The sequence below is a fragment of the Saimiri boliviensis genome, chromosome 1 (genome assembly GCF_048565385.1).
Source record: "Saimiri boliviensis isolate mSaiBol1 chromosome 1, mSaiBol1.pri, whole genome shotgun sequence".
Lineage (NCBI taxonomy): Eukaryota > Metazoa > Chordata > Mammalia > Primates > Cebidae > Saimiri > Saimiri boliviensis.
In genome coordinates this window covers 114,925,497-114,947,490 of record NC_133449.1, presented here as the reverse complement: position 1 = coordinate 114,947,490, position 21,994 = coordinate 114,925,497, and the positions used below count along the sequence as shown (strand labels likewise).

Genomic DNA, 21,994 nt, shown 5'->3' with positions numbered 1-21,994 from the left:
CTATAGCTCATCCCTGCTGTGCAGTGTTCCCTGCTTGGACACACACTCGTTCATTCACACTCTTGTCAATGGCCACTTGGATTCTCTTAGAAGTATTGCTGCTCTGAATACTTTTTTAAATTGCCTTCTGGTGGGTGGGCCAAAGAATTTCTCCAGGGCAGTGGTTCTCAATCCTGGCTGCGCTCTACAGTGACCTGGAGAGATTTGCAAAAATGCTGACGCCCTGGGCCCTACTCCAAGAGATTCTGACTGAATTGGGTTTTGGAAAGAAAACTCAGGCATAGTTTTATTTTTTTATTTTATTTTTTTGGTTTATTTTTGGAAGCTATCCAGGTGATTCTAATACGCAGCCAGTTTTCAAAGTGACATGAAGGTGACATTGCTGAAAGTATCCCCACCAAAAGTGAGTTCCCACCTGGCCACATTTTCACCAATATTTGGTAAGGTTTCTGTTTAGCCTTCTCCCTGCCATGAGGACAGGCCACTGGGCTATTCACAGTCTCTCTTCTCCAGTGCAGAGACCAGGGTGCTTCCTGCATGCCAGGCTCCGCTGTGGGGTTCTCCCTTCGGCCCCACTGCCTGCCCTGCACTCGGAACCCACTGTTACAAATGCACCCATTCTGCAGCTCAGGGGTATCTTCACCTGGAGCAGGTTTGCAGCCTCACCTGCTCTCCCTTCTCTCCTGTCCACACTCTGGCTCCAAAGCCTCTGCTCTCACCCCCTTCCAGGTATTTTGTGGTTCTGTTTTGGCTGCCTCATAACCCCAAGGAAGGTGTGGTTTGTCTCTGCTGTCCCCTTCACTTTCTGCTTTTGAATGATTTCAGAAGGGGGAAGTCCCAAGTGTGCACTGCCAAGTTCTGAGCTAAAGACCTTAGAAAACTAAAAGAGAAGAAAGATGATGCCCCAAGTCCCAGCTTGGTCCACCTTGGGCTGACTCAGAATGTCCAAGGACATCAGGCCTGAGTACTTGTTTTTTCTTTTCTTTTTTTTTTTTTTTTTGAGACAGAGTTTCGCTCTTGTTACCCAAGCTGGAGTGCAATGGCGCGATCTCGGCTCACCGCAACCTCCGCCTCCTGGGTTCAAGCAATTCTCCTGCCTCAGCCTCCTGAGTAGCTGGGATTACAGGCACGCGCCACCATGCCCAGCTAATTTTTTTTTTTTTTTTTGTATTTCTAGTAGAGACGGGGTTTCACCATGTTGACCAGGGTGGTCTCGATCTCTTGACCTCGTGATCCACCTGCCTCGGCCTCCCAAAGTGCTGGGATTACAGGCGTGAGCCACCGCGCCCGGCGTTTTTTCTGTTTTTTTTTTTTTTTGAGACAGAGTTTCACTCTTGTCAACCAGGCTGGAGTACAATGGCGTGATCTCAGGTCACTGCAACCTCTGCCTCCTGGGTTCAAGCAATTCTCCTGCCTCAGCCTCCCGAGTAGCTGGGATTACAGGCGCATGCCACCATGCCTGGCTAATTTTTGTAGAGACAGGGTTTCACCATGTTGGCCAGGCTGGTCTCAAACTCCTGACCTCAGGTGATCCATTCGCCTCGCCCTTTCAAAGTGCTGGGATTACAGGCGTGAGCCACCATGCCCAGCCAGGCCTCAATACTTTTAAGAGGTGCTCAGGTAAATGATGGCAGCAGGTCACCCTCCTGGTCTCTTTCCTCAGATGTAAGATGAGGTTGCATTCAGTGATTATCAGAGCCCGTGTTGGCTCCAACACTGAGCTTGCTGAAGGCTAAAACCTCTAGCCTGTCTGGCTGTTGCCTCACTGGGTGCAGGTGCAAGCGCAGCTGAGTCCCCGGTCCAGGTGTGCACTGCTGATTGGCAAGGACTCTTCCCTCACTCTGGGCCCCAGACTCTGAGCTGGCTGGCTTGCTTCGGACCCTGTGGAATGCCAGCATAAAATCAACTATGCCAACTGCAGCTGACAAGAGGTGAGAGCGTCCATTTCGCCAGCAGCAGCTGGGACTCAGAACAAGAATCGGCAAGGGCTTGAGGCATTTGCTAGACCAGTGCAGGAAGTTCTGGCTCAGGATCTCTTGCCCTCAACTCGGAAGTTGAGATTTTTGTCCTTCATCTGGGCAAGTGCAGCGGAAGCAACTAACAGTGGCCCTGCAGCTTAATAATAATGTTACTGTCAAACCATTCTGGGGCTGAATTAGTTTCCTATTGCTGTGTAACCAATGACCTCACATTTAGCTGCTTAAAACACCCATTTCTTACCACAGGTTCTCTGGGCCAGGAGTCCTGGCACAGCAGACTGGAGCCTGGATCTTACAAGATGCTGGCTAGGCTGCATTCTCATCTGGAACTTAGCGTTCTCTTCCAAGCTAACCTGGTTGCTGGCAGAATGCGGCTCCTCTCACAGCTTGGCAACTGATACAGTTAGGCTTTGTGTCCACACCCAAACCTCATCTTCAATTGTAATCCCCGTAATCCCCATAATCCCCGTAATCCCCATAATCCCCATGTGTCAAAGGAAAGAGCAGGTGGAGGTAACTGAATCATGGGGGCAGTTTCCCCATGCTGGTCTCGTGATGGTGAGTGAGTTCTCAGATCTGATGGTTTTATAAGGGGCTCTTCCCCCTTTGCTTGGCATGTCTCCCTCCTGCTGCCTTGTGAAGAAGGTGTCTAGCTTCCCCTTCACATTCGACCATGATTTTAAGTTTCGTGAGGCCTCTTCAGCCTTGCTGAACTGTGAGTCAATTAAACCTCTTTCCTTTATAAATTACCCAGCCTCAGGCAGTTCTTTATAGCAGTATGAAAACAGACTAATACAGCAACTTACTTCTTGAAGGCCAGCAAGAGACTCTTCTCTAGTTCTTTTAAAGTATCAACTGATTGGCTCAGGCCCACTCAGGATAATCTCCCTTTTAATTAACTTAAAGTCCGTTAAGGATTTTAATTACATCTGCAAAATCCCTTCACTTTTACCACAGAATGTAACCTAATCACAGTAGGGATGATCCCATCACATTGACAGGTCCTGCTTAAACTCCAGGGGAGGTTATCATACAAGGCCATGAGTCAGTAGGGGTCATCTTACACCTGCGTATAAAAGGGGCTTTGGAGCCAAACTTCAATTAGCCACAGCAATGACTAAAATCCACCAGCAGGGACTAGGATAAGCAAAAGCAAACTTGGAGAATCAAATCAAGTTTCAAGGACAGATACCAATTGAACACTTTTATTTACTAGTAAAATATAAAAATCCAGGTCTCTTAAATCCACATAATTTCTCCAAATATTTGACAAGATTGATCCCAAGTCCATACGGGTGGGTAACAAGAACAAAGGGGTCTCTGCTCAGAGAGACTTACTGTTGGTTCAGAGTTCTGCCCTGCTTCTCTCTAAATGCTCACCAACCTGGGCTCTTCTAAAGTGAGCAGACAGGCCCTATTCTAAGCACAGGACTAGCTCCATTTCTGTGTGACACTAAGTTCTTCCAATGGTCCAAACTGAGTGTGGATGACTATCCAACATCACACACAAATGCACATCCCCTCTCTTTATAAGACATGCAGAATCTCAAGATATCTCAAGATATGCAGCAAGTTTAATACCTGAAGGTTAACAGAAATGACAATAAAACACAATGCAACGCTATAGTAAAATGGGTTTGGGGGTGGAAGGGGGCAGAGGGACACTGAATATCATCACAGCAACCAGTGAGTGACTCCTCTGGTGCCCTGAGGAGGTTGTGAGACACTTGACTTGTGTCACAAAGAATGGAATAAACTAACAACTCTGAAAGACAAGCAGGTGGCGGCATTGCTGAGATGACACTCCGGGCAGGGGCCTGGAGCTCTGTCACAGAGTGTTAATGCTCAAGGATATCTGGGCTCAAGAATGTTCTGGTCAGCATTTTAACAGAAGGACTTCTTCAGGACACACTCCCTTCTCTTAACATGAGGTGAAGAAACCCATCCCATTCTGGGTAACCAGGCCCCATAATACCTTGGTGTTTTGATACACAGCAGCACTACACACCACTGTGCCCACAAGCCAGCTTCACTCTGTATGCTAAGCACCCACTCTGCAAATGGATCTCAAACAGAGTGAACAAATCCAGAGGAGGCGGGAGGAGCCACAGTGGTGGGATGTGAGAGACAGGAGTCGGCTGGAGGAGGAGATGTGTCCCACGTTGGGTCCCTCCTAGGCATCATGAAGACTGCTGTCACTCAGAAGCACCTTTTCCCCAGGTTTGAAGGCTGGCATCCCAAGGTAGGGGCAGCTGGCACAGCGGAAGGCATCACCCAGGTAGCACTGGAAAGAATGGGGAAGCCAAGGGTCAGCCTGGTATCCCAGGCATACCAGCCAGAAGAAAGAAATTCCTAATTCATAATGAAGCCACAGTGGCCTGAAGGAAATAACTGAGTATGTTTGCAGGTCCAACTGAGACTCAAATACTAAGAGTTTTCAAGATTTCTGGTTTTGTGAAAAACTATAGTCAAGAGTAAGTTCCTTAGGAGGCCATACTTCTATATATACATACATACATATACACACACACACACACACACACACAAACATATATATACATATATATATATATGTATATATATATTTTGAGACAGAATCTCCCTTTGTCGCCCAGGCTGGAGTGCAGTGGTGCAATCTCAGCTCACGAGACCGCTGCCTTCCAGGTTCAAGTGATTCTCCTGCCTCAGCCTCCCAAGTAGCTGGGATTACAGGCATGCGCCACCATGCCCAGCTAATAATTTTGTATTTTCACTAGAGATGGGGTTTCACCATGTTGGCCAGGCTGGTGTGGAACTCCTGACCTCAAGTGATTTGCCCACCTTGGCCTCCCAAAGTGCTGGAATTACAGCATGTGTCACTGTGCCCAGCCATAGTTCTATATTTTATGCAGTTCCAAACACAACGAACCTCAGTTAAATGTCTAACTCTGAAGTAGAAAGAAATGGGCCACAAATAAAAAACAAGACCCTCCCCAATGGGCACATGCACGCTAACCCACTCTCACCGTCAGGAGACAGCCTTTCTTCCCATTACTACCTATGTTCATGTGCTCATGCATTTGTCTGTTCCTAAAATATCTGAGGTGGGGCTTGTCTGTGTTTAGTGTAGAAGGATGCCTAATCCCCTGGGGGTTTTGTGAATGCTGAGGAATGATCCTGTTATTTACGTTTCCACAAGCCGACTTGGGTTGGGAGCTCATCTGTTCCCTTGACTTCTCTCTTTCCAGTTCTTCAGCAAGGCCACAGGTGCTGCGGAAAAATCAGTAACCAATGAATGAGAATTACCACCACGCGGAAATCCCAAATCCTAACAGTGCCAAAATGTGCTGTAAGCCTTTTCTCTTCACACCGGGTATCATAACTCAGAAGCCTATGGGACAGCTAGAGGCTGCTGAGGGAGACAGGAGGGAGAGGAAGATCGGGGGGAAGTAGAGGGTGTATGCTCTGTCTACAGAGGGTGGCCACTACTCAGCTTCACCTGGTTATCATGTTGGGTAAAGTGGACCCAGTTTGCCATATTTTCCAAATTCAAGAACAGAAGGGAAAAAAAAATCTGTGTTTTCACTTAAAATCTCCTGATTTGTAAATGCTGGCAGCTTTTACATTTTAAAAACACTGATGATTAAACAAGCCTGAACACCACTGATTAACTTTCTACCATCCTTCCCAACCATTTATAAAAACAAATGTGGAAACACCAAGGTCTCGCTCTGATGCCCAGGCTGGACCAGGGCAGTGGCACAATCATGGCTCATTTGTAGGCTTTTGAGGGAGAATGAGATTAGGCACAATATGGCTCACTGTAGCCTCGACCTCCTGGGCTCGTGATCCTCCTGCCTTTGCCTCCCAAGTAGCTGGGACCACAGGCAAATACCACCATGCCTGGCTAATTTTTAAAGAAATTATTTGTAAGGCCGGGCACGGTGGCTCAAGCCTGTAATCCCAGCACTTTGGGAGGCCGAGGCGGGTGGATCACAAGGTCGAGAGATCGAGACCATCCTGGTCAACATGGTGAAACCCCATCTCTACTAAAAAATACAAAAATTAGCTGGGCATGGTGGCACGTGCCTGTAATCCCAGCTACTCAGGAGGCTGAGGCAGGAGAATTGCCTGAGCCCAGGAGGCGGAGGTTGCGGTGAGCCGAGATCGTGCCATTGCACTCCAGCCTGGGTAACAAGAACGAAACTCCGTCTCAAAGAAAAAAAAAAAAAAAAAAAAAAAAAAAAGAAATTATTTGTAGAGATGGCCCCCCTATGTTGCCCAGACTGGAAAATGTATGTTTCAGAAATAGTAAAGCATTGCGATTACTTGAGCATGAGGCCACTGGAGGCAGCATCACAGGCTCCAGTCGCCCGGCACTTACCAGTTCTTGCAGGCCTTCCTCTTTTTGCCTTCCCCACAAGCAGTAGCCCGCAGGGAAGCTGGATCTGGTTTCTTCAAATCTTCTGGATCCAGCAGCTCATCTGAGTCAATGAGATCCTGGAGAGTGTTAAAGCAATGAGTGACACAGTTGTGGTTTCTGCTAATGAAAAGCTAAAGTGACCACAGGCTTCGAGAGGAAACCTGGAGTCCAGGGTTCAGAAGGTGTCCACCCTGTCCTTCTTTTGGTTGATCATCACGTTCAACCTGACCACATGCTCAAGAGGCCAACAGTGAGTTAAACTACATCCACAGACTGTGCACTAGGATGTGAAGGAATTAGGAACCAATTTACACGAGAAAAGTCTGTAAGACTGTCCAGCAAATTGTAGAGAATGTTGGGGGTAGGGGGCAGGAGTGGGGAGAAGGGAGAGAGCAGGCAGAACAAAGAGAAGTGTCTATGAAGAGTCATGTGAAAAACGGAATATCTTTCATAGAATCTCAGAGAAAAATCAAATAATTATATATACTTTTATGTAATTCTTTGTAAATGTGTAGACACTTAGTCTGTAAACTCTATGAGAGCATGAATCTGACTTATTTTGCTCACTACTCTAACTTCAATAGCAGAGGTGTAGAAATGAAGAACTTTATTATAGACATGGCCAAAGATGGAAAATAGTGCTTTTTAAAGCATGCAACATTCAGTAACCTGCCCAAACCAAGAGGCCAATAAAACTATTTAAGCTGACAAAATCTTTTCAGGTTTACACATGCCCACGAGAGTTTTTAACATACCACATGAAGTGAGAACAAGAAATTATACGGGGAAAAAGAGATGCTAAAAAATTTAAAATGCCACCAACATGGCCTGGCACAGTGGCTCACACCTGTAATCCCAGTACTTTGGGAGGCTGAGGCGGGCAGATCACTTGAGGTCAGGAGTTCGAGGCCAGCCTGGCCAACATGGCGAAACACTGTCTCTACTAAAAATACAACAGTTAGCTAGGTGTGGTGGCACGTGCCTGTAATCACAGCTACTTGAGAGGCTGAAGCAAAAGAATCACTTAAACTCGGGAGGCAGAGATTGCAGTGAGCCAAGATCACGCAACTGCACTCCAGCCAGGGTGGCAGAGCAAGACTCCATCCCCCCCCCCCCAAAAAAAAAAGCCACCAACATGGAGTTTCCTTCTAAACCAAAGATGTAAGTGACAAGCATAGTCACAAATCTGGGCTTTAAATATGTTCGCACCTACAAGTCCAGAAAGGTCACTATAGCTATTCACACCCAAACTGAGGCTTGAAAGAAAGCAATCAAGTGATCATGGTGCCAGCTCACCATGCTGTCGTCCTCCATATCATTGGCTGAGAGCGTCCACAGCTTGGCAGCAGCAGGGTCCACGGCAGGCTTCACTGAGTCCAAGCAATAAAAGAAAAACAGCTCCATAAAAACAGAAACGATTAACTACAACATACCTAAGTGCTTTCTATTGTGTAGAAGAGAACACACCAGACTGGGAGGCAGAAGGGATGGGTTCAAATTCCAGCTCTACCCCTCAGAGATGTCTGACCTTGGGCTAACCACTTTCTGATAGTTATAGAAGTCACCATTTGCTAAACACTTGCTTTGTACCAGACGCCATATTAAGCACTTTATATACATTATCTAACTTAATTCTGCTGACAACCTTATGAGGTAAGTGTTTGTCATCCTAGTTTTGCCGCTGAGGAAACAGGTTTAGACACAGGCTGGTTCTACAGGCTGCAAAGTCTGTCTGATGCTTTTTCTTTTTCTTTTTTTTGAGACGGAGTCTTGTTCTGCTGCCCAGGCTGGGGTGCAATGGCGCGATCTCAGCTCACCGCAACCTCTGCCTCCCAGGTTCAAGCAATTCTCCTGCCTCAGCTTCCCAAGCAGCTGGGATTACAGGCACCTGCTACCATGCCCAGCTAATTTTTGTATTTTTAGTAGAGATGGAGTTTCACTATGCTGGCCAGGCTGGTCTTAAATTCCTGACCTTAGCAATCTGCCCACCTCAGCCTCCCAAAGTGCTGGGATTACAGCTGTGAGCCACCACGCCTGGCCTTGTCTGATGCTTTTAACTTCCATTCCATATTGCTTCCTCCTCAATACCTTAGTTTCCATCCTATAACATAAAGCTAAATTGTACTCCCTATGTGACTGCAGGTGTTTTGAGGATTAAATGAGAAATGTGTCAAAAACTTCAAAAATAGCAAAGCTTTAGCCTCATGTAAACCTGCTACATACAAGAAAATAGGCTCTAGAGCTGCTGGTGGGAAGGTAACACCATCAGTGGCAGACAAACCTCACACTTCCTGGTTCTCTGTCTAGTCAGAAGAATGCAAGGAAGAGCCAGAGAGCTGAGACTTGGATGCAGTGTGGGCAAATCCTCACGGGCCCCTGGGGTAAGAGTACCCTCTAGTGATCATTGTCACTGTTCTTCTAAGCTGTCCCTACCCATTCTGGAACCATGAATTGAAAGGTTAGATGCCAAAGGATTTCTTGAAGATTTAGGTTAGACAGTCAAAACCGTACAGGTGGGGATGTACCAGTAAATACCTGTAAATGTGTGCATACCTCACAGCTGGAACAATTCAGGAATTAAAAAACAGTGACAGAAAGGATGAGAGTGGGGCAGTGTGTGTGCGTGCATGCATGCACGTGTCTGTATGCAATTGTCTAGGCAGAAGCAATACAGTTTAAGTGTCTTAGGATCCTCAAAGTAAGATCAGCTGATTTTCCTGGCACAGGGGGAAAAAGGACATGAGAACAGAACAGGGCACTCTCATCTACCATTACCAGTATACTGTAGAGTCTTCGGAGGATGAATGTTAATTCTGGGACCTGGAAGAACTTCATTAATTAAACCGTGTGACTCAGTCCTGTAGAATTAGGAGGCCTCAGTATTTTCTGGTGCAGAAGGAAGAGCCGAACTAGATAATACCTATGTATTATTTCAGTTTTGGATCCTAATACACCCATGATAATAGTAAATTAAGTATTCTATGTGGAAATGGCAGAAATCAAAGGATTAATCCCCTAAAAATATCACCATCTCATTTATTGCTGGCTCAGTTCCTAATTATGTCCCTCTAAGCCCATGCAAATGGAATGTCCCTATGCCAGCTTTACCTGAAGGAGATGACTTCTTGGCGATGGAAAGCTTAAGCTGACTAGAAGAACCCACTTCAAAGTTTGGTTTTTTGCCTGTGATCTGAACAAACAGTAGGCTGTCACTTTCATGACCCAGGTGTTCTCGAACAGATTGTACTTCCTCGGGGCTTAAGGGCTCCTGCTGCAGCTAGAATTCAAGACATCAAAAGGATTAGTCCACCCTCCTCTATAAAATGGTTTACTATGTCCACCTGCACAAGAGTTAAAGACTCATTTGTGTGCATTAAGTATATAACAGTGGATGGTAACAGATATCACTTTATGCCTCACATTCAGTTTCTCACTGATCAGAGCACTAAACTTTCGTCTGCATGTCTACTTGGAGCCTACCCCTTGGAAAATTTAAGAGTACTTATGAATTATTTGGGATGAGGTATATGCTAGTTATTGTAGGGGCTATAATTATGGAAATAAACCAGATGTGGTCCTATCGGGTAACAGGAAAGAATGCCCACAATGAAGACAGCAGAAATTTATATCCCAAAAGAGAAAGGAGGAGGAAAATCCATCCTACGTTCCTGGGGATAAAGTAGCAGAGTGAAGGTAGAAAAAAAAGATCAGAAAAAAAGAACACCTCTATGTCCAATAATTATAGAATGGTTACCTAAATCATAGTCCATCTATTGCGTGGAATACTGTTACATCATTAATATGAATGAAGGGAAACACACTGAAGTGGGTAAGTGTCGATGATATCTAAGGGTGGGAAAAAAGCTGATGATTGAACAATGTATACATATTATCTTATTTACATTAAAAAAGAAGTATATGCATGCAGATGCTTGTAAATACATGGGAAAAGGTCTGAATGGACATACAAAAATATATTGTTGGCTTCCTCTGGGGAGGGAAGTGTGAGCAAGAAGTGGGACATCACTTTATATTCTGTATGCTTCAGTAAGTATGAAGTGAATTTTTATGAGGAGTCTGATAAAGTTTGGATATGTGTCCCCTCTAAAGCTCATGTGGAATTGTAATCCTCAATGTTGGAGGTAGAGCCTGGTGGGAGGTGACTGGATCATGGGGGCAGATTTCTCATGAATGGTTTAGCACCACCCGAATTCTCATGAGATGTGGTTGTTGTAATGTGTGGCACCTTCCCTACTCCTGACTCTTCCTCTTTCTTGATCCTGCCTTTGCCATGTGATATGCTGCTCTTGCTTCACCTTCTGCCATGAGTAAAAGTTCCTTGAGGCCTCCCCAGAAGCCAAGCAGATGCAGGCCCATGCTTCCCGTACAGTCTGCAGAACTGTGAGCCAGTTAAACCCCATGTCTTCACAAATTATTCAGTCTTAGGTATTTCTTCATAGGAACACAAGAATGGCCTAATACACATGCCTTATTCTAGAATCAAGCACAGAAAACCTTAAGCTAAAAGGAAAAATAAGAAATGGTTGGCATAAAGAATCTAAGGCCTGGCATGGTGCAGTGGCTCACACCTGTAATCCCAGCACTTTGAAAGGCTGAGGCAGATGGATGACCCGAGGTCAGGAATTTGAGACCAGCCTGGCCAACATAGTGAAACCCCATCTCTACTAAAAATCCAAAAAATTAGCTGGGTGTGGTGGTACATGCCTATAATCCCAGCTACTCAGGAAGCTAAGGCAGGAGAATTGCTTGAACTCAGGAGGAAGATGTTGCAGTGAGCTGAGATCATGCCAGTGCACTCCAGCCTGGGCAACAGAGTGAGACTCTGTCTCCAAAAAGAATTTAAAAAATAAAAATAATTAAAAAATAAAGAATCTAAGGCCCTACATCATGTAACAAATAAAAGGCACAACAGCTATCACGCTGTAACATCTACCTCTCCCACATCCAAGAAAATTTTAACATCAAATAATGTAGAAATAAAAACACTTCTGTTTAAATATCTCCACTGAATTGTCGGAAAAGGAACTTTCCCCTAACCTATTCCAGCCTCCCACCAAAAATGTGAGGCTGAACTAGGTGACAGTGTTCACCCAGGCCTAGGATTCAGGTCTACTGAGAGGTAGGTGTTGGAAGCAGCATAGCTGCTGCTCATGCCCCTCAGCTGTCACCACCACTAAACTAGTATCAAGGAGACCAGAACAAGCCCCAGCCCACATGGGTCAAGCTGAGTCTCTTCAAAGTTGGTTATTCTCACAAGGTTTGTCCTTTGAAGCATCATGTATCTTACATGCATAGCACGTCTTGTTTCCTAGTTCTAAGTAATACTGATTACCTTACCTGCAGGGCAGCAAAAAAAGTTGTCTACAAACATACCTCTTTGACTTCCACAAGACCAGAAAGAGTCAGGGCTGAACACAGCTTAGATGCTGTCTTCACTTTGCTATTGTTATCTGCCAAAAGGAAAATCCCAATTAATAGCATTATAGGTCAAAGTAGAAAAAATAATAAAGGCTCAATCGTATGTGGGTTAACAGGTATTCAAACAATAATAACCAGGCGGGCATGGTGGCTCACGCCTGTAATTCCAGCACTTTGGGAGGCTGAGGTGGGCAGATCACTTGAGGCCTGGAGTTCAAGACCAATCTGGCCAACATAGCAAAATCCCATCTCTACTAAAAATGCACACAAAAAAACAGCCAGGTATGGTGGTACATGCCTGTAATCCCACCTACTCGGGAAGCTGAGGCATGAGAATCAGTTGAACCTGGGAGGCAGAGGTTGCAGTGAGCCGAGATTCCACCACTGCACTCCGGCCTGCATGACAGAGTGAGACTCAATCTCAAACAAAAAACAAAACAAAACAAAAATAATAACCTATTCTGCTTAATGTACAGATGGTCCCTGACTTAATGATGGTTCTACTTAAAATTTTTCAACTTTATAAAGATGTAAAAATGATACCCATTCAGTAGAAACTGTATACTTCAGTTCAGTATTCAGTAAATTACATGAGATACTCAGCCCTTTATTATAAATAGGCTTTGTGGGGGCAGGGCGCAGTGGCTAACGCCTGTAATCCCAGCACTTTGGGAGGCCGAGGCGGGTGGATCGCGAGGTCAAGAGATCGAGACCACCCTGGTCAACATGGTGAAACCCCGTCTCTACTAAAAATACAAAAAATTAGCTGGGCATGGTGGCGGGTGCCTGTAATCTCAGCTACTCAGGAGGCTGAGGCAGGAGAATTGCCTGAACCCAGGAGGTGGAGGTTGCAGTGAGCCGAGATTGCGCCATTGCACTCCAGCCTGGGTAACAAGGGCGAAACTCCGTCTCAAAAAATAAATAAATAAATAAATAAATAGGCTTTGTGTTAGATTATTTTGCCCAACTGTAGGCTAAAGTAAGTGTCCTAAGCATGTTTAAGGTAGGCTAGGCTAAGCAATGATGTTTAGTAGGTTTGGTGTATTACATGCATTTTCATCTTATAGTATTTATCAGGACATAACTCCATTGTAAGATGAAGACAACTGTATATTTTAGTGATACTATTTTATTATTATTATTATTTTTTTTTTGAAACAGGGTCTCACTATGTCATACAGGTTAAAGTGCAGTGGTATGATCTCAACTCACTGCAGCCTTAACCTCCCAGGTTCAAGCAATCATCCTGCCTCAGCCTCCACCAAGTAGGTGGGACTGGTGTGCACCACCATGCCCAGCTAATTTTTGTATTTTTTGTAAAGATGGGGTTTCACCATGTTGCCCAGGCTGGTCTTGAACTCATGGACTCAAGCAACACGCCTGCCCCAGCCTTTCAAAGTGCTGGGATTACAGGTGTAAGCCACTGTGCCTGATTTTAGTGATACTGTTTTAATTTGAAAAATCCTTTTGGTTGTTCAAAGTGTTCTTATCTAAACTCTTAAATGTTATAATTCCATTATTATTGTTTCTTATCACTCTCTGCTTCTTGAAACCCATTCTAGAGGTTGTGAGATAATGACTGTGTAAAGATGCTTATGAACTGCAAAGCGTACAGAAATACAAGTATTCTTTCTGTGTAGTTCTTTTCTCTTTTTTTTCTCTCTGTATAGTCCTGACAGAGACACTGCATTTAGTCATGTAAAGTTTAAATTCCCAGCAAAGAATGCTGATGTACACTACACATAACATAAAGCTATATTTCCACATAAACAATGAACACCTTTATATATTTCAAAACACTTTGATTTATTCTATTTGATGAAATTGTTACGTTCTGAAAGTCTAGTGAAAAATATTAAAAATCCAGAATTGAGTCACTATGAAAGCTGTACCACTGATCAAAAAAGTTTTTATTTCATGAGCACTGCCATTAGTTTCACATGAATCAATAATTACCACATCACTCCCAGAGTTTCAGCCATTATTTTTAAACTTTTTATTCTGAAATAACTATAGAGTCACAGGAAGTTGGAAAAAAACAAAAAAGTTCTATATATTAAGGAGGTCTTCACCTCATCTCTCCCACAGTAATATCTTACCCAAATATAGCATGGTATAAAGATCAGGAAATTGATACTGATGGCACACATAGCTTTTTCACGTTTTAATAGTTTTATATGAACTCATTTGACAGAGGAGAACTGTATAGTTCTATGTGATTTTATTACACGTGTAGATTTGTGTAACCACCATCACATTCAGATCACAGAATTGTTCCATCACCACAGGGAATTCTCATACTACCCCTTTATAGCTCCACACACCCCTTTCCTCCCACTTCCAACCTCTGGCAAACTCTAATCTGATCTCCATCCCTATAATTTTGTTATTTCAAGAATATGAATAGAATTGTAGAGCACAGAACCTTGACTCAGCTACTTCCCTTGATATCCACCCAAGCGGATGCACATATACCTGGCTTGTTCCTTTTTACGGCCGCATCACCTTCCATATTATGAACATATCAAACTTTAACCATTCACCTGCAAAAGGACCCATTTTTAGATGGCAGTTTCCTTCTGTTTATTACATAATGAGTCAGCCAAAGATCACAATTTCTCTTCACGTTGCTTCGGATTTTAACAATAATTTATCCCCAAGGAGAAGGTTTTGCTACAGTAATACTGATCTCCAAATGATAGCTCCTGCTCAGGGAGATGTAGCACACATACTCAAAGACTCAACCCTGTTAAATTGGTTTTTCAAGTGAAGATTTCCTTACCTACAGCTGTCTCTACTGGCTCTTTCAGAAAAAGACATCCACCAGGCCGAAGGATCCGGGCAATTTCAGCCAAAATCTCAGCACTGTGCAGAGTGGTGCTTCCCGGGACTAAACCCGACAAAATAATGTCAAAGCTGGATTCCTTGTGGGCAGCTGAAAAGGAGGAGGACTCTAATTAGCAATCACCTGAGCCCAGAACAATTCCCTGGTCCCTTCTAACCCCCCACAAAGGCTGCAGATCTCACTCTGAGAGAATGTACACCACTCGGTATCCATCCAAGAAGCTGGATGAATAGTGTTTTAAAAAACATGGAATAGCTATTAAGAAAGAAGAACATACTTATAGAAAACATCAACTATACTCCTAAGCTCACTGTATCTCAACTGGAAAACAACAGGGTGACCAGCCACTACTATCACATGCCACCCTAAACGAAAATTCAGATATCAAGGAACCACAGAAATGCAACACTCCCATGGAAACCCCTCCAGCCTCATGAAGACAACATGGGTGGGTACTTACACTGTAATAGCTGGTTGATGTTTTCCACAGACACGCGGCCTTCATTGCCAGTTAACACTTGAAGCTTATCCACCAGATCTTTCAGAGCTTCTACTGGGGATGACTTATCCCAGATCACTGCCACAAACTGGCCAGCAGAAATCCCAAAATCTGCCATTCCGGCAGTGCAGTACTGATGGACCTAAAAACTGCTGGCCAAAAGAGAATCACAACTGAGCAGAGACAAAGTGAAGTTTAATCCATGAAGTATCATAAAATATTATTAGAATCCCAATCTACTATCTAACCACCCACTAGGAAATGCTGACAATATTAGAAACGCTACTGTATATGCTAGAGTCTGAATAAATGAACCCCATTATCTCATCTTCATAATCCCAACATTCCAAAAGAAGGTAGATAGTTTCCTTGGTGAGAATCCTGACTTGGCAGAGTCAAGAAAGGGGATTAGAGGCAAGTAAGGAGGTTGGAGGCAGAAGATGATTTCCTCTTTGACCTAAGATAATTCAGCCTGAACAAAACGCAAAACACACAGGACATCAAGTAGGCAGCATGTGACTCAGCAAGGAAGGCAAATAAACCGACAAACATAACCCAACCACAGGTTCAATGTTTTTAAAAAGAAATAACACATTTAAAATTTGCAAACTGAATACTGATATTTCCCTTTCATCAAAATATGAAAATTCCATCAAATCTGCAGTGATCAAGAATACTTACTATGTCTTTAACATTTAATATTAGCCAGACTGTTCAAAGTATCTTCTAAGCATTATCTCAAATGAACCTCAGAACAGCCTTAAACTAGATATTATTCCCATTTTACAGTCTGGAAACTCAGGTAATTTACTTTGCCCAAGTCATATAACTAATGAATGTTACATGGGTAAATTAAGATCTGGGATTTGAATCCAAATTCATCTGACTGTAAAGCCCATGCTTTTAATCCATGGAAATTTCCCTCCATGGGTCAACTTTCTCCTCCACTTGATACTCAGCTGAGTATATAACATGCTAACAAAGAAATTAGGTCAAGAGATAGTACTCTACTCAGTTCCTTCTTTCTTAAACATTAATGACACCAGTTTCCAACAATAACTCAAATAAATTAAACAAACAATTTGTGGTAGAGGGGTCAAGTATGAATTCGTTTTATGTTGAACAGACTTCTGCAGAGGTGGCCAACTCAGTGGCAATCATGTCACTACAGATACAGACTGAATTTAAGCCAAGTCACTACACTCTTGTTTCTTTTGAAACGTTGACTTCAGCTGGGTGCAGTGGCTCACACCTGTAATTTCAGCACTTTGTAAAGCTGAGCCAGGCAAACTGCTTGAGCCCAGGAGTTTGAGACCAGCCTGGGCAACACAGCAAAACTCCATTTCTATTAAAAACAAAACAAAACAAAAATTAGCTGGGCAAGGTGGTTGCACACCTGCAGTCCCAGCTACATGGGAGACTGAGGTGGGAGGATCACTGAGCCCAGGAGGTGGAGGCTGCGGTGAGCTGAGATTGATCCACTGCATTCCAGCCTGGGAGACAGAGCGAGACTGTCTCAAAAAATAAAAAATTATAGCTGGGTGTGATGGCTCATGCCTATTATCTCAGCACTTTGGGAAGCTGAGGCAGGTGGATCCCTTGAGTCCAAGAGTTAAAGACCAGCCTGGGTGACATGGTAAAACCCCGTCTCTACTAAAAATATAAAAGTTAGCTGAGTGTGGTAGTCTTATGTGGTAATTTTATGTAGTCCCAGCTACTAGGGTGGAGAGAAAGGCCTGAGGTGAGAGGACTCCATGAGCCCAGGAGGTTGAGACTGCAGTGAGTCAAGATTGTGCTACTACACTCCAGCCTGGGTAACAGAGCAAGAGCCTGTCTCAAAAACAACAACAACAACAACAACAAAATCAAAGTAACTCTCCTCTTTGCCTATAAAACATACCCAGGACATTAACTTGATACATAAGCATTAAATACTATAGCACTTTGATTTGTCACTCTTTTCACTAAAGGTTTTATTTGCTAGAGTGAAGTCAATTAGCCTTCTGGATCCATGGCCTCCATAATCTGGCTCCACCTGCATCTCCCACCACTCCAAAGTGATCCCTCCTTATTCTATGAAAACCCTTTGCATTTTCCCTTCATCATGCCTTTTATCTAGCTCTTTCCATATGACCCAACTGAAAGTGCCACTAAAAGAGTGCTAAGTGTTATCGAACAAGTAGGATTCTTCAGTCATTTAACTCTGTTTTTTTTTTTAATGACAGAGGGCAAGTAAAAATGGGGGGGAAAAAATAACAAAAAAGAGACTAATTCAATTTTTTTTTTTTTTTTTTTTTTTTTTTTTTGAGACAGAGTTTTGCTCTTGTTGCCCAGGCTGGAGTGCAATGGTGCAATCTCGGCTCACTGCACCCTCTGCCTCCCAGGTTCAAGCGATTCTCCTGCCTCTGCCTCCCAAGTAGCTGGGATTACAGGCATGCACCACCATGCCCAGCTAATTTTGTATTTTTTTTAATAGAGATGGGGTTTCTCCAGTTGGTCAGGCTGGTCTCTAACTCTCAACCTCAGGTGATCCTCCCGCCTCAGCCTCCCAAAGTGCTAGGATTATAGGCATGAGCCACTGCAACTGGCTAATTCTGTTTGTTTTGAGACAGAGTCTCACTCTATCACCCAGGCTGGAATGCAGTGGCATAATTTCAGGTCACTGCAACCTCTGCCTCCAGAGTTCAAGCAATTCTCATACTTCAGCCTCCAAAGTAGCTGGAATTACAGGTGCATGCCACCACACCTGGCTAATTTTTGTATTTTTAGTAGCAACAGTGTTTCACCATGTTGGCCAGGCTGGTCTTGAACTCCTGACCTCAAGTGATCTGCCTGCCTCGGTCTCCCAAAGTACTGCGATTACAGGTGTTAGCCACTGTGCCTGGCCAATTCTGGTTTTTAAATCCCTAAAAAGCACACAATTAAACTTTTAACTGGCACATGATGCTGAGGAAGAACCCTTGCAAACTTTAAGGTGTGCAATGTGGAATCAATCTCACATTTAAGAACCAGCCAGGCAAGATGGGAGTGTGGATTGCTGGGCATTAAGTGACCTATTTGTAGAATGATGTTGGGATAGGTTCTCCCTTGGGACAATAGAAAGGGATGATAAAGACCCTACCTACCAGACTACCACAACTTTGCACTGTACTTACAGAAAAACCCATGAAGGAAACAAGGGGCAAAAGGTTACTCATTAGCTAGAGAAAAACAAAAAGCCAAATGTCTAGACCTTTTCAGCAACATTTATGGAGGCAGTTTTATAGGGTAAAGGTTTTGAGTGCAGATGACCTACGGTTCTATCTACCACTGGATCTAATGGGCACATGACCATGGGTAAGCCATTAAGACTCTTTGAATCCATTTTCTGATAGGTAAAGTAGGGATAATAAACTCATATTTTGGGAGGCTGCATTATGAAGCAAATGAGAAGATAAAAATATGTAAGGCACTTGGCAGGCTCTGGCACACAGAGCTCCAGAAAGTAATGTTCTAGGAGATCTCTGGGCCTCCACTTCTCTGTTGCTAGTTTACCTGCCTTTGCTTCAAACAGTTCTATGAAAACCTGTTTCTGCGTAGCCATGCCTTCTAGAAGGACACCCAAGGGAGTGATGGGAAGCTGCTTTTTCATTGTTAGAATTACAGTGTAAGAGCTGCACTTAATGATCTTTGGACAGAACTCCAGTGGGACTGTGCCAATAAATTAGAAGAATGTAGAATGCTTTGCGTTCCGTAACTCCCAAAACTAATCTTACGGCAAGAGGAGCTTATGAACTACATTTATTAAACATCAACCCTCAAAATAGGCATAGCCACTACTTTCAGTCAGCAGTTTTCAAATAAGATAATATTCTTTTAAATATCTAAAGCCAAAATGTGATACTTTCCATCATCAGAGTTTTATATTGCTGTTGTGAACTTGTCTTTTAAAACAAAAAAATCTCATAAGGACAAAGTGTCCAGCATCTAAGATAAAATGGTTAGAAGCTGTGACTCAGGGCCTAGTTTCATAATAAGAGGTGGCATCACTGTTACGCCACTGAGCTTGTTAGGTACCTCTCCAACTCTGACTGAGGCAGACACATATCCATGGCCCTTCTAAAATGTTATTGACCGGCAGTAAAAGTAGATGTCTGAGAATAACAGCTGTTTTTAAGGTGCCCAGTAAGCATCAGATGTTGTTGCACTTGGTCTCTCTTCTGGTGAAAGGGGACAAAAGAAAAAAATAAGACTGAAGTTTAGGCTTCAGTTCAAAAAATCCTTTAATTCAGATGCATAGAAGAATTCTAAGAATACTGACAGTTATCAAAAAGAAAATCCTAATTAAAATTAATTAACTGGGCTGGGTGAGTCACGCCTGTAATCCCAGCACTTTGGGAGGCCAAGGCAGGTGGATCGCCTGAGGTCAGGAGTTCAAGACCAGCCTGGCCAACATGGAAAAACGCTGTCTCTACTAAAAATACAAAGATTAGCCGGGCATGGTGGCGTGCACCTGTAATCCCAGCTACTTGGGAGGCTGAGATAGGGAGAATTGCTTGAACCCAGGAGGTGAAAGCTGCAGCAGGCCGAGATCTCACCACTGCACTCCAGCCTAGGTGACAGAGCGAGACTCCATCTCAAAAAAAATAAATAAAATTTTAAAATAAAATTAACTGAAGCTGTTGTACACATGCATGTCACTGCCTGTCTTCTGGGTGACCAGCACCAAGTGGGCCTAACTGGCCTACTGTGCAATCCAAGCCAGCGATTGCCCCTCTCTGGGCCTCAGTTTCCCTGTCAGCTTTAGCAGAATGGTAGGAAGGCACAATTACAATCTGCAAATGAGACCTAAGGAACCTACTATGTGTCTTTCCCTACAAGGGAGACAGACAAGGTGGCACTTGTTCACAGCCGTCTTGACACTTAGACTAAGACCTTAGAGATTTTTTTTTTTTTTTCGAGACAGAGTCTCGAAAGACAGTTGCCCAGGCTGGAGTGCAGTGGCACAATCTTGGCTCACTGCAACCTCCACCTCCTGGGTTCAAGCAATTCTCTGCCTCAGCCTCCTGAGGAGCTGGGATTACAGGTGCCTGCCACCACGCCCGGCTGATTTTTGTATTTTTAGCAGACATGAGGTTTAACCATTTTGGCCAGGCTGGTCTTGAACGCCTGACCTTGTGATCCACCCACTTAAGCCTCTCAAAGTGCTGGGATTATAGCCATAAGCCTGGCCCAAATTTTTTTTAAAAAATGAGAATCAGCCGGGCGCGGTGGCTCAAGCCTGTAATCCCAGCACTTTGGGAGGCCGAGGCGGGTGGATCACAAGGTCAAGAGATCGAGACCATCTTGGTCAACATGGTGAAACCCCGTCTCTACTAAAAATACAAAAAAAATAGCTGGGCATGGTGGTGCGTGCCTGTAATCCCAGCTACTCAGGAGGCTGAGGCAGGAGAATTGCCTGAACCCAGGAGGCGGAGGTTGCGGTGAGCCGAGATCGCGCCATTGCACTCCAGCCTGGGTAACAAGAGCAAAACTCCGTCTCAAAAAAAAAAAAAAAAAAAAAAAAAAAAAATGAGAATCAACAATGCAACAGAAATGTCTCCAGGCGTTTGGTGTGTGTTAGGAATCAGGGTTTCAGAAAGGATACCCAAATGTTAGTTTCCACAGAAAAGGCTCATTCAAAGATGGGTGGACAGAACTCAGAAACAAATCCTCACGGAGAGGAGTGTTTTCTCTAAAACCAGAAATACGAATCTAAAATGTTAACCTTTGGGGTAAGTTTTGGCTTAGGAGGTCTTCCCCACACTCGTGCAGTGGGGAGGAGGATATTCTGAAAAGACTAGAGTTGACAAGGTGTGTACAAAACACAACTTTAACAAAGATGGGATCTGACTGCAAACACAAAATCGACAGAATCACATGCTCTTGTCGTCAATTACTCTTAGTCCAAAACCCATTGACTTCTTCCTATTAAGCCTTCCCTGAGGACACCCCAGTGAGGTGCTCTGTTAGCGGCTAAACCGTGACCTCCTTGAGCCATCCAGAGCTTAGTACTCAGTAATGTGAGAATGAAGGGCACCAGCCTTTCCCGAACGTGCAGATCCCACAGGTCACCCAAAGGTAGTGGTTAAAATGAGATTCCTGGACCACACGCAGACCCACTCAATCAATCCATCCTCCAGGACAAAGGCCTGGCTGTCCTAGTAACAAGCATTCTTCCGATCTGGACACTTAATTATACCAACTCAACACGCTGGGGGTTCCGACAAGTCGCAGGCTCGAAATTTCAGTCACCAGCTCAGGTACCCCCAGGCTTTTGGGCTTTGCTGCCAGGAACCCCCAGGAACCGATCTTCACGGGGACTGAGGCCCAAGGTCATAACGATTGTCGACTGACTGGTGGGACCGGGTCTCAGAACCAGTTCTCCCAGACCCCAGAGCTCGGGGCCCCTTCTCCTCAGCGTGCTGGCCCCGGGGCCTCAGAGTCAGGCGGGCAGGGACGAGGCAGCCCGGAAACGGCGTGAATTCTCGGTCAGGAGCCTGGGGTGGGCAGGGCCGGCCCTGGCCCCTCACACCGACTTCTCAGGAATAAGCCCGTCGGGGCTCTCAGCCGGGCGGCAGTGGCTGCGTTCCCATTGAGGGACAGGGGTAGGAAGATGAAATGAGGGGATGTGGGGACGAGGGTGGGCCGGAGGGGGCAGTTAACGGAACTCTGGCTTTCAGCCGGCCCCCACCACTCTCACCTGCCGCCTCGGCTCGCTCCTGGTTTCTCCTCCGCAGTCGACCCCACGCCTCGTGCTTCTCGCGAGAGGAGGAGGCTCCGCGGCGCCGCTACTTCCGCCCTTCAAGCGC

General features: G+C 44.5%; 1 protein-coding gene across 2 annotated transcripts; it reads right to left on the bottom strand.

The window, feature by feature from the left end:
* Positions 1–3,168: 3,168 nt before the first annotated feature.
* On the bottom strand, positions 3,169–21,989 carry CIAPIN1 (cytokine induced apoptosis inhibitor 1). 2 transcript variants are annotated; one of them, XM_010331339.3, is made up of 9 exons: positions 21,886–21,989; positions 15,126–15,313; positions 14,603–14,755; positions 11,776–11,852; positions 9,490–9,658; positions 7,678–7,751; positions 6,343–6,458; positions 5,147–5,228; positions 3,169–4,263 (listed from the first exon to the last, which is right to left on the bottom strand). In XM_010331339.3, exons 2-9 carry the CDS (start codon positions 15,280–15,282, stop codon positions 4,153–4,155), a joined length of 939 nt encoding a protein of 312 aa, XP_010329641.1. In that variant the 5' UTR covers positions 15,283–15,313; positions 21,886–21,989; the 3' UTR covers positions 3,169–4,152. The 2 variants fall into 2 exon arrangements, with proteins under 2 accessions (XP_010329641.1, XP_039316812.1); XM_039460878.2 differs by having other exon boundaries at positions 15,126–15,316; positions 21,886–21,980.
* Positions 21,990–21,994: the final 5 nt, after the last annotated feature.